This window comes from Acomys russatus, chromosome 15 (assembly GCF_903995435.1).
Source record: "Acomys russatus chromosome 15, mAcoRus1.1, whole genome shotgun sequence".
NCBI classification, from domain to species: domain Eukaryota; kingdom Metazoa; phylum Chordata; class Mammalia; order Rodentia; family Muridae; genus Acomys; species Acomys russatus.
In genome coordinates this window covers 60,860,059-60,872,002 of record NC_067151.1, presented here as the reverse complement: position 1 = coordinate 60,872,002, position 11,944 = coordinate 60,860,059, and the positions used below count along the sequence as shown (strand labels likewise).

At 53.5% G+C, this 11,944-nt stretch overlaps 1 protein-coding gene across 1 annotated transcript; it reads right to left on the bottom strand.

The window, feature by feature from the left end:
* Positions 1 to 618: 618 nt before the first annotated feature.
* Crabp2 (cellular retinoic acid binding protein 2) lies at positions 619 to 5,289 on the bottom strand. The gene is made up of 4 exons (XM_051157433.1): positions 5,062 to 5,289; positions 1,650 to 1,828; positions 1,339 to 1,455; positions 619 to 978 (listed from the first exon to the last, which is right to left on the bottom strand). Exons 1-4 carry the CDS (start codon positions 5,129 to 5,131, stop codon positions 928 to 930), a joined length of 417 nt encoding a protein of 138 aa, XP_051013390.1. The 5' UTR covers positions 5,132 to 5,289; the 3' UTR covers positions 619 to 927.
* Positions 5,290 to 11,944: the final 6,655 nt, after the last annotated feature.

Sequence of the window (11,944 nt, the reverse complement as noted above, 5' to 3'; positions counted from 1 at the left end):
TCCTAGCACCACAGGGAGGCTCCCCACCTCCTCAGGCACCAGGCATGCATGTGGTACACAGATGTACATGCAGGCAAAACACTCATACACAGAAAATAATAAAATGCATTTAAAAAAAAACAGTTCTGTGTTTTAAAAACGACAACACAAAGGCACAAAAATGCTTGAGTAACTCGCCTGCTGCCACACTCTGCCTGCTGCCACACTCAGGAACATCTAGGAGGGGCAGTGAAGGAGCTTGGGAGATGGGAAACCAGGAGCAGAAAGGGCGTGTGGGAGATCTTGAGATGAGGAGGAAAGTGAGTGGCAGATACAGGGTCCTGACTGGCAGGGGACCTTTCCCTGAGAGACCTAGGCAGGAGCAAGGACAGCCCGTGGGCGTTAATGAGTTCATCTGGAACCATGTGGGAGGCCAGTGCCTGTCACCACTGTGGAAAACAGGTCGAGAGAGTGGGAGGCAGCTCCCTGGCACCCGACATTTGATCAGGTAACCAGGGCTGGGGAAGAGAAGAGAGAGATAAAAAGGTCAGGCAAGGGAGACACATTGCATATGGCTGACCTGCCAGGACAGTACCCTCTCCCATTGCCCAGGGAGCCACAGAAGGATTTTTGGCTTACTTTTTAAAACATTTTAATAAAATTAACAAATAAATATTCTAAATCACACAGACTACAAGGGTAAAGGAGTAGAGGCCAGAGAGACAGTCTCCTCCAGGAAGGGCCCTGGTATGGAGCTGGTACTGCTGGTCTGGGGAAGGGGTTCTGGGCCTTTGTAGTCTGTCCCTCCAGGGGGGCCCTGGAGGAAACAGTGACTTTGGGAGTAAGGGGAGGGCTAGCTTGTAAGATGGATGAAGGGAGGAGGTTGTGGGCTGTATGTAGTGGAAGGGGAAGGAATCTCTGGCAGGCAGCTCTTGGACCCACAGGCACTCACTCTCGGACGTAGGCCCTGGTGCACACAACGTCATCTGCTGTCATGGTCTGGAAGAATAAGAGGTAGTTAGCTGCTGAGCCACGCAAGCACCTTGGTTTTGAAGGAGGGAGGGGGTTGAGAGGTAGAGTGCTTTTCCTTCCAAGCCCAAACAAGCGAGAGCAGATGCAAGAATGCCTGGGCATCGCAGCTGGGGATCAAGCAGAACCCCATTTCCTCCCAGAGTCTAGAGACAGTCAGGGACAGGCTGCTGGGAAAATGTGGGTTTCCGCTGAACAGGGTTAGCACTTCCAGACAGCCCCATGAGGAGGCTGAGGAGAGTGGCCACAGCTGCTGCAGCCTGGCAGAGAAGGCTGAAGACAGCAGGGGTCACCAGGGGTCACCAGGGGGTGGGATAGGGCAAGGCTCACCAGGATCAGCTCTCCGTCATTGGTCAGTTCTCTGGTCCAGGAGGTCTTGGGGCCCTCTCCCTTTAGAAGCCTTTGCTCACACACCATTTTGTTTTCACTCTCCCATTTCACCAAACTCTGCAAGAGACCAGAGGCCAAATGCGTTGCACTCACGGTAAGGGCCAAGACCTCTTTCCGGCATTCTCCCCCCCCCCCCCCCCCCCCACCTCCCAGGGAGAGTGACTGGAGAGTCTGGGTGGGGAACGCTGGACACTGAGAAGCATGGCAAAGTAGGTGCTGTGACATGGAGGGGACCCTCTCCGCCCCCTCACCTTACAGGGTCTCCCGTCCACCGTCTGCTCCTCGAATTCCTCCCCGATCTTGAAGTTAATCTCCGTGGTTCGCACAGTGGTGGAGGTTTTTATGTAGAACGTCTCCCCGTCCTGTTTGATCTCTATGGCTGGCTTAGATGCTGCAGCCACTGCGATCTTCCTCAGCATCACATTAACCCCTGCAGGGAGAGAGGGTTGGCCCTGTCACACCCTGCCAGGAGACAGCTGGAGCAGCCCCGTTTGAGCCCTAGTGGTATGCAGGGGTGGTGATGATAAGGGTGGGGGTGGTTTAAGGCTATAGACTAAGGCATCAAGACAGAGCATAAGAGTCCCACTTGGGCTATATGTCCCCACCTTATTGAGTCAGTAGATGGACAGGACCCACTAAGTTCCAGCAAACTATCCCTAGTACCCTTAGGGGCAGCTCCCCCTCCCCCACCGTGGGCTACCAGGCAAGGGTCAGTTTATCTCACCCACTGAGGTAGGCTTGCCACTTACTAAGTCCCCTGTGCCCACTTGCAGGCTGCTTCCCGCTCTGCCCCAGCTGTCTACCCTGTTTGGCATGAAGTTAGGTCTTCATTTGTACAATCTCTGCCCCTCCCAGAACTGAGGAGCATCTCAGCAGAAGGAGATATTTCTCTCCACAGGAAATAAGACGGTATTGCCCCCCCCCCCCCCCCCCCGCCAGGGATGGGTGACCCTGAACGGATGGATAGCTTAAGCTTTTCCAGCTTCAGATTCCTCAACGGTCAATGGAAACAACAGCTGCTGCTGCTGCTTCTTCTTCTCTTAAGTTTTTTGTTGTTTATTTATTTATTATTTATTTATTTATTAAGTATACAGTGTTTTGTTTTGTTTTTTAAGCATAGTGTTTTGCCTGCATGTACATCAGAAGAGGGCACCAGCTCTCATTATAGATGGTTGTGAGCCACCATGTGGTTGCTGGAAATTGAACTCAGGACCTTTGGGAAAAGCAAGCAGTGCTCTTAACCTCTGAGCCATCTCTCCAGCCCCAACAGCTTCTTCTAAATGTTGTACAGCTCCATGTTTAAAACTTAGGATAGACAAGGCCAAGTACGCATTCATATTTTCTGGAAACATTTTTGTAGATGAGAGCAAGTACGATGAAAAAGCCAAAACGGAGCAGGGCATGGTGGTGCACATCTTTTTAGGAGGCAGATCTCTGAGTTTGAGGCCAGCCTGGTCTACAGAGTGGGTTCAGGACACCCAGGGCTACATAGAGAAGAAACCCTGCCTCTAAAAACAAAAAACAAAAACAAAAGGCCAGAACATGGTGAAACCTACTATTTCATGTAGGCAATATATATAGATGGCAGAAAGAAAGAAAGAAACTTTGTCCAAACTAGGCTTGGACAAAGTTTGCTGGGATGGACTGCTCTCTGATGCCCCTGTAATATTCCCAGGTGTCAAGGAATTCTCTGCTTTTCTGAGAAGAAAAGGTAGTGTCCCTTCTCGCACTCTGATGTCCCAAGCCCCAAGAACCTTCCAAAGGTCTTCCCACTCAGCCTATGTATAGTCAGAGTCTCTGTGTCCTCATATACTTTTCCTCCCTGCCCCCCAGTTATGAAGAGGACTGGCCTCTGCTGGGACAGCAACACGAGGAGGAGGCTCTACCCTCACCTTTCCAAGGTGAGGAAAAACCAGCCCTTCAAGGGTACAACAGGGGATAAGACAGTTCAACTGCCATTGCTGTCCCCTCCTCTGCTCATACGTAAACACACACAAACACACACACACACACACACATACACACACACACTCACTCACTCATGCACCCCATAGCTTTGGGTTCCTGAGAAGAAAACTGACACTTCGCTCAGCCCCAAAGCTGACTCACCCATTCTCAACAAAAAGACCTGCTGTGTTGGCCCTGACTATCATGGTAAGCCCTGAGCCTCCTCCATAATGTGACCCTTGAGGAGGGAGTGGGGAGTCTTCTGAGGCTGTGCTCAGAACACCCCTCCCTCCACCTAGTCCTTGGCGCCTGCAGAGCTGGGGGCCTGGCTCAGCTGACCTTGGCTGACACAGGGCAGTTCGCCTTGCAGGTCTGTTTTCAATCTGCCCCCTAGCAAGTCGCGTGGCTCTGAGTGACCCTGCAGGGAAGACAAACATTCTGAAGGCAGACAATAGGGTTGGGCCTTTCTCTCCAGTTGGACTCTGGAGGGTGATGCCAGGCTCCCACATAAACTGAGGGACCAGAATTCACAGCAAATAGGGGAAGAAATGGCAGTAGATTTTTGTGAAAAGAAGATTTCTATCCTTTGATCTTTAATTTCATCAAGGGCGGAGCAAGAAAAATGGGTATGACTTTAAGAATCCCTGCGGTTAGCTGACACAAAGAACTAACAGCAAAGAAAGATGAGACCAGGGGCCCTACTGCCCTCCCAACATTCTTTCTAGTGCCAGACTCACTCTTATATAGTCCTTAGCTCTTCGAGGGTATCCCCTGTTTCCCCCAACAGGGGTTCCTCTCCAGTCTAGAAATGGAAGGCCCGCCGACCCCAACCCGTAGGCCCTGGGGTAGTTTCCACTCGCTGCCGGTTAACGCCATCTCCCCCTCAGAAGTCTCTCCTTTGCTATAGCTTCTAACCCAGTCCCATGCTGAAGGGGAGCAGAAGGTGGGCAGGCAGGGTCCGGGTGGATTCTGTGTTCCCACCCTTGGCTAGCAGCCCGGCCGCACTGGGTGCAGCTGGTCCTTGCCTAGGAGGGAGGCAATCCTAGACTTTCGGAAACGGGGATTGGTGTTTCACACGAGGACATTTGTTGAAATCTAAGAAAGTGGTAATTGTCCAGAGCGATTTTAGGGATTTGGAGCCGCTTGCTGTAGGAAAATATTTGTCTCACAGGTGGGGGTGGGGTGGGAGAACAGAGAGGAAAGTGCAAAGCGTGGGGGGGGGGTGGGGGGGGGGGGTCCGGGAGCTAGAGTGGTGGGCCACCTGGTGGGTGGAGCCAAGTGTTGAGGGCAATGGATCTGTCCTGGGGACTGGATTATTGTTAGGGTCCGTTGCGAGGGCTTGGAATGTCGCCTAGGGCTCCCTGCCTGAATACTGGATTCTCAAAGCTGAGAGCCCGGTGCCCTGGTCAGCAGGTCCAGACGCCGAGTAGCCAACTCCTCAGAGACTAACCTCATGCTTCTGGTTTTTACCTTGATTCACAGGCTCTGAGTCACCGTTGAAGCTGGCACTGGTGGGCGCCCAGCCTCAGAAAGTACAATTTAAGAGTCCTGAGCCTGGTGCCCCAACACCCAGGGTATCCGTCACGCCCCTTTTCTGGGAATGCAGACTCCCAGGCACTCACTCCCTGATGCGGCTGTCTTTCTGGCCTTTACTTCCTCGGTTCCAACACCCTTCTCGCCCCCCCCCACCCCCCCAGCGCACAAAACCCTTCTTACCCAGGGCTTTTAACAATTCCTCAAAGTTTTCCGATCGGATGATCTTCCAGTTGCCAGAAAAGTTAGGCATGGTGGTAGCAAGGCGGCTTTCTCTTTAGATCTTCAACTGGAGCACTGGACGCTGAGTTCTTTAGCCCAAAGATATCTCGCTGCCCGCTTTGTGGAACTGATATTTCCACCTGGGGCCCGAGCCTCGTGGAGGACAATTGCAAAGCCTCTGAGCGCCAGCGCTTTAGGCTTTTATACCCAGCTGGTGCATGAGGCGGCCCCGCCCCCGCCCCGCCCTCCACCCCACCTGGGGGCCCTGCTCGGTGGCCACCTCACCCGCGTCCTTTCTGGAATCTGGCCCGTTTCTAGAACTATGGGTGGGTCCATGGTTCTCTAAAGGCCAAGATACCCTTCGCCCGCATCAGTAGGCGGACGGGGAAGTGTCAGAAGACAAACCCAGGTTTTGTGCCTCCGGCAAGAACACGACACAGCTCGCCTGGGTCATGGATGCTCTAGTCTCACAGCCTGCAGGGCGAACACAAGTCCCATTTCACGAGTTTCCCATTAGTCCTCTACTACACTCGCTGCTCTGGACAGCTCGGTGGCGCCAGACATCTGGAGACCCCACTCGAGCCTGAACTGGATCCAATGGAACAGCTCGGAACTCAGGCATTCCTTTGGGTGACTGGGAGGTGCCGCTCTGTCCTCCACCCCTTGACTCAACTCTGGGTTCGAGTAATGCCTGCGGACGCCTGAAGTGAGCACAAGGCAACTCATTCATTCCTTTCCAAGCACTGAACGGACAACGAAGGGTTAAGCAGGAGCCCCGGGCTAGAGGCTAGGAGGGCAGAGGTCACAGCCAATCACTTGACACGACTCTTTATTAGGGCTTTTTCTCAGTGGCTCCGCTTCCCCAGCCCCCGGGGCCACAAGGGGGGGGGGGAGGTTGGACCTCGAGCGTGCCCGCCACCGCTCCCCCCTCCCCCTGCCTGGCATGCCTCAATGCCACTGGGGTTGGGAAAAGGCTACCTGTGCTGGGGTGGATCTGAGATGCCGCCATCCAGAGCTGCAAGTGCAGCGGGTCAGGGCTTTCCGAGGATGGTTTTTAAGTGGGCAAACCCCTAGTGGAAAGGACAAGAGACCAGGAGCAGAACGGACAGGTGGGGCCTCTGAGGCACACGAGTGGCCAGAAACAACGCAGCTAGGTCCTGGAGCGGGAAGCGCTTTCCCTGGCCTCTGCGTTCACCCCCAACCTGTAGCCCCCACAGGCTCTCAAACAGGGGTCACCACCTGGCCCCTCCTTGTCAATGTGGGCAAGGTTGGAGCAGCCAGGCTAGACCCGGTGAACTGGGGACTGGCAGGCTTTGGTGGGGAGTCGAATTGAGCTGTGGACAGGGCCTGGAGGATTAACCATAGTCCAGACAGTGTCATGCAGAGGCCAGACAGAGTCAGGCAATTCCCAAATAATGGGGTGTGGAAAACTTGAGAAGATGAGGGAGGCAGGCTGCCTCTCAGAAGGGCGTCTGGATTGCCCCCACCACCACCCAGAGGGAGTGGGACACATCGGTCTGGGTCTAGGGCTCTAGAATTTAAAGGGGAATTCTCATTTGTGGGGCTGGGGTTGGGGTAGGAGGCATAGGCTCCTGAAGAGGCACACACAGGCAGTTCCCCGCTGCAGCGGTGGAGAGAAAAGAGGCTCCTGGGGAACGTATGAGTGCAGGTTGCCACCCTCCCCGCGGAGCGCGGAGCTTCGATGTACTTTCTTGATGATTTTAGGTTCTGACAGTGAGATCAGCTAGCACAAGAAATGAGTGGCCTGAGGAGGGAACAAGGCAGAAAACAGGCACATGCTGCCCTCTCCTCCAGTGTCCCCACCTCATCTACTGGTCATTGTGTTCAAACTCAACTTCTCCAGACTTCTGGAGGCCATAGACAGGAGAGCCCCCTTATAGCATTTTCCCTCCTACAAGAGAAAAGGGAAGGGCAAGCCCTGACTCTTTCCAGCAGCCTTGAGGCCCTTACAGATGCCCACCAGGGTGATGGCACCCAGCCTAGGAAGGAGGCCCGGCCCGGGATGGCAGTTCAGAGGAACACAGGCCAGGTGCAGAGTCCCACGGAGGCTGGGGGAGGCTCCCCAGGTAGGAATGGGAGCCCACGGCCCACTCTCCTCCCTTCATCCCCAGCCTGCTCCCCTCCTCTAGCAAGTGGCTAGGATTTCCAGAGACAGAAGCAAGACAAAGGGAAGTGGGACTGGGCGGGGAATTCTTTCCAGATGTGTTTGTGGTTTGGCAGCTCAGGGCCAGAGCTCTAAGCACCCCAACTTTACAGAAGGGACTCAGGACTGGCTAGGGCTGGGGTTTCAACCTCCAGCAGTCTTTTTATTTCAGGGGAATAGGAGGAGTGCTTATGTGAGCAGCTGGGAAAAGGGGACACCAGGAGGAGGGCTAGCAGAGATGGCTGGGGTATCCATCTAACAAGGGGGCAGGGCTAGGGCCCCAGAGCTGTTCCGATGGGAGGAGCTGCAGCCATAAGAGCCCCATGCCCAAGTACTGGCTTTAATTTCCCACTGGGATCAATAAGGAATGGAATTTCCCGGTGCCTCTGGCCTTTCAATTATAACCAAATCTGCTGCAGATCTGCCCCAAGTGACCCCATTCCCGTGATCATACCCCTCTTGGGGCCCCTCTCCCGCCAAGTTTGTAGACACAATAGGGAAGCAGAGACAAGCTGAGGACCGAGTGGGGAAGAACAGACCAGCTCAGAGTGAAGGCACACGCGGGTGCTTTGTTTCATTGTGTGGCTAGGAGGAAGGTGGTCTCAGGCTTAGAGCAGAGAAACAGAGGTGGGCTGAACAAGTCTAAGTAGGTAGGCTGTGTGCTAGGGGCCTGCGGTATGGGGCTCGGAAGAGGAGGCACTTCTGCCTTCTACATCCCCAAGACTGTGAGGAGCATAAAGCAGCACCCAGTCCATCATGGAAAGGGCCAGGGCTGACAGGATTATCAGAGCAGGAAAGTCACAAAATCCCCACCCTCACCCCCAGAAGCACAGAGATTCTCTGTGAAGGTCAGTACTGGTGGAGGGCTTCACTCAGAGTGGTATTAAGTGTCTCTACTGGGTCTGTGACCGGCGACCTGCACTTCCAAAGTGTAAGCCAGCTAGGTTGGGCTGGATACTTATTTTTTTTTTTTTTTTAAGATTTATACATTTATTTAATGTGTATGGATACTTTGTCTACATTATATCTCCACCCCAGAAAACGGCATTAGGCCATTGTGAGCTGCCATGTGGGTGCTGGGAATTGAACTCAGGGTCTTTGGAAGAGCACTGAGTGCTTTTAACCACTGTAGGCTGGGCACTTGCTTCTACAGAAGGTAGTGGTGGTGTTCTGAGACAGAAGTTAGGCTGGCTGGGTTGAGTTAGACTTGTACCTCCTGAGCCTTTGCACCCTCAGAACTCTGCTGCACAGATTAGATCCATCATCCCACCTCTCACTGAGGTCCTCCATAAAAAAGGGACACTTGTACCTCTGCCTGTCTCCCTAGCTCAGGGACCCAGGTTTTGTTGTTATAGCAGGATGGAGAGCAACAGAGCCCCAAAGCTGAAAGACAGGGTCAGGGACCTAGGAAGGAAGCAATCCACTTCCCAGAAACATTTGGATGCAGAAGAGAACTTCCTGGGAATTAGGAAAGGAGGACCGAGAACCCTGAGGGTAAAGGGACGTTCCACCCAAAGGCAGAAGATGCGGTGACTGCAGGGCCAGCCTGGGGTCTGGCAAAGGGAGACAAGTAGGTCCAGGAGGACAGCACAGGAGCCTAAAAAGAAACAATAGAAAGGCTGCGGCAGGAGGAGGGGCTCCCACAGGCCAGAAGAGGGTCTGTACAGCACCCAGGCGGGGCCTCTGTTGTTTTTGGCTCTGCCAGGCTTTTCCCAGCTCCAGCTGCCAACGCTCTCCTCAGGGCTGGGCTGGGCTGGGCTGGCTGAGCCAGGAAGACAGGAGGGTGGGGTAGGGATGCACTGGCTGAGGACGTGTCCAGACTTAGTCTCAGTCCCCTGTATAGAGACTGACCTGCAGTTACACTTCCATTGGCTCTATGGTCTGGTTCCTAGTACTGTACCCATCTGCCACTAACACACTGTGTGTCTTCAACTCTAGCAGCCAGGGTAGGAGGGATGGGGCCGTGGCCATGAGCAAGTTCAACAGGCAGGACAGATGGGTTTTGTGGCGCCTGGGGAAAGTGCATGTTCTGAAAAAGACAAGGCTCTGGACAGCACAGCCTCCTTCCAGGAGGCAGCACTTGGCCAGGACACTGGGCCTGGAGAACACTCAATCCAGTCACCTCCTTGATGCCGCCTTTCCTGCCCTCGGAGGGCAGGAAACAGAAAAAGAGCTGGGATCTGGGAGCCTCTTCTGATTTCTATACAACTGAGATGTTCTGGTTCCTGGAAGAGATGGAAACAAGCAGCGCAAATTTTGGGCCCTTCCCCCCACCATTGCTATCCTAAGCTAGGAAAGGTGGAGATGGCTCAGTGGTGAAGAGCACAGGGACCGCTCTTCCAGAGGACCTGGGTTTGATTCCTGGAGCCCACATGATGGCTCACAACTTGTTATAACTCTAGTTCCAAATCTCATGCCCTCTTCTGGCCTTCCTGGGTACTGGGCATGGTCGCACATATACTGTACATGCAGTCAACCACATACACATAAAAATAAAGCTATAGATTAAAAAAAAAAAAAAAAAAAAAAAAAACCCAAGAATCTGGTGCCTTAGCCAGTGCAAGGCCTTGTTCCTCACCCATCCTCCGCTCCTATCTTGTCTAAGAGCAAAGCCAGCGACCTGGTGAGTGAGCAGGGCTGGGGGAGGAGAGGAGACCCCTACACTGATCTAGACCTAATGGCTTGCTCTGGCCAGCATGAACAAAATGGGGAAACGATGTACGAAGTGGAAGTTCTGATTCTCTTCCCTGTGGGCATCAGCTCTGGGAAATGTCAGCTAGCAAGCAAAGCTAAACTGCCCTACAACTGCCTCACTCCCAGAGAGCACTGGGCTGAGGCCTGTGAACTTGTTAGCCTAGCAAAGTATGCCATCCAAATGACGTCCCCAACTTTCTCCTGCCTGCCGCTCCCCTAGCGTGGGCCAAGCCATCTATGTGGGAGCTTTGGAACTTGGGAATTGGCAAGAACATGTCCCTGGGGAATCAGAGGGCAGTGTTTCCTGGATTTCACAGCTGCCAACCACCTTGCCACTTTCATAGTCTTGGTCTCACACCTCTGAAGCTCTGGTAGCACCGGTTTCCCAGTGATCTGGGCTGTCCGTGGTGGGTCTTCCTACAGCAGTAGCTGGCCCAGAGCCAGAGAGACTGTAGGCCAGGACTCACAGGACACACTCTGCCAGCTAGCCCGGTACAGGGTGGCCAGGCTGGATTCTCTGGGTGTGGGCCACAGTTCCCTCCTCAGCAGCCAGGGCATGGCACCCCTGCCTTCTTCCTCTCTCGAGTTATGAGCAGCAGGGGTCTCTCATAGACAATACAGGCTAATTTTATGTCAACTTGACAGCCTAGAGTCATCTAAGAGAGAAGCTCTACTGCGAACATGGCTCCAGAAGCCTGCGCTGTGGACAAGCCTTTTTCTTAGTGATTGATGAGGCAGGGCCCAGACCACTGTGAGTGGTACCATCCCTAGGCTCGTGCTCCTGGGTTCTATACGGAAGCAGGCTGAGCAAGGCAGTAAGCAACCCCTCCATGACCTCTGCATCAGCTCCTGCCTCCAGGTTCCTCCGGTTTGTTGTTTGAGTTCCTGTCCTGACGTCCTTCAGTGATGGATGTGGAAACACAAGCCGAAGGAAGCCCTTTCTCCCCGACTTGCCTTTGGCCGTGGTGTTTCATCACAGGAGTAGGAACCCAAACTAAGATACTAACTAAAGCTGGATGTGGATGCGCACGCCTTCAGTCCCAGCACTCAGGAAGCAAATGTAGGCAGATCACTGTGAGTTCGAGGCCAGCCTGGTCTAACAAGCTACAGAGAAACCCTGTCTTGAAAAAACCAAAAAGATAGGGAGCAGGATTCCACAGGCTGTAACCATAGGGCATGGCCTCTGGGGAATTAGCTGTTCTAGTCTAGCACTGTGCTGCTTGCTGCTCTGAAAAGCTGGGCCAGAGTCCCAGGCCGTGTCCTGAAAAAGCTCCTACTCTTACCTGGCAGTATGCGCAGCCTTCTGGTAAATGCCTTCTAGTCAATGTCACGAGGTATCTATCCTAGAGTCTCACTCTGGAGAACTGAAGGGGACGTGGAGCCTAGACACTACACTTCTACTCAGAGTTTGTGCATGTGTGCATGGTGCCCATGAGCATGTGTGGAGGTTGGAGGTCGATGGTGGGTGTCTTGTTTCTTGAGACAAGGTCTCTCTACATAGCCCTCGCCTCTGCCTCTGCCTCCAGAATGCTAGGATAAACGACATGCGCCACTGCCACCCAGCTTCACCTTTTTTGAGACACGATCTCACTGAACCTGGGACTCACTAATTCAGCTGGGCTGTCTTGCTGGCCAATGACCTCCATGTGCCCTCCCTGGCAGTGCTGGTTACAGGCACGTGCTGCCATGCCCACCTTACATTCGTGCTGGGGATCCCGACTCAGGTCCTCATGCCTGTATAGCATGTATCTTACTTACCTACCAACTGAGCCATCTCCCTGGACCCTGGAAGTTTTCACAATATTTGCTCATGTACGTTCTCTGGAAATCCTAGGCTCTTATTGTGCCTTCTCAAAGGGGGATGAGGTTGACAATGGCCCTAGTAAGACTAGAAGTTATATAAAAAGAGAAAACCAGGAGGCCACCAGTGTAGCTAAGTGTAGGGGGTGAGGATTGCTGTAAGACCCACTCAGGAGTTCTGCAGGT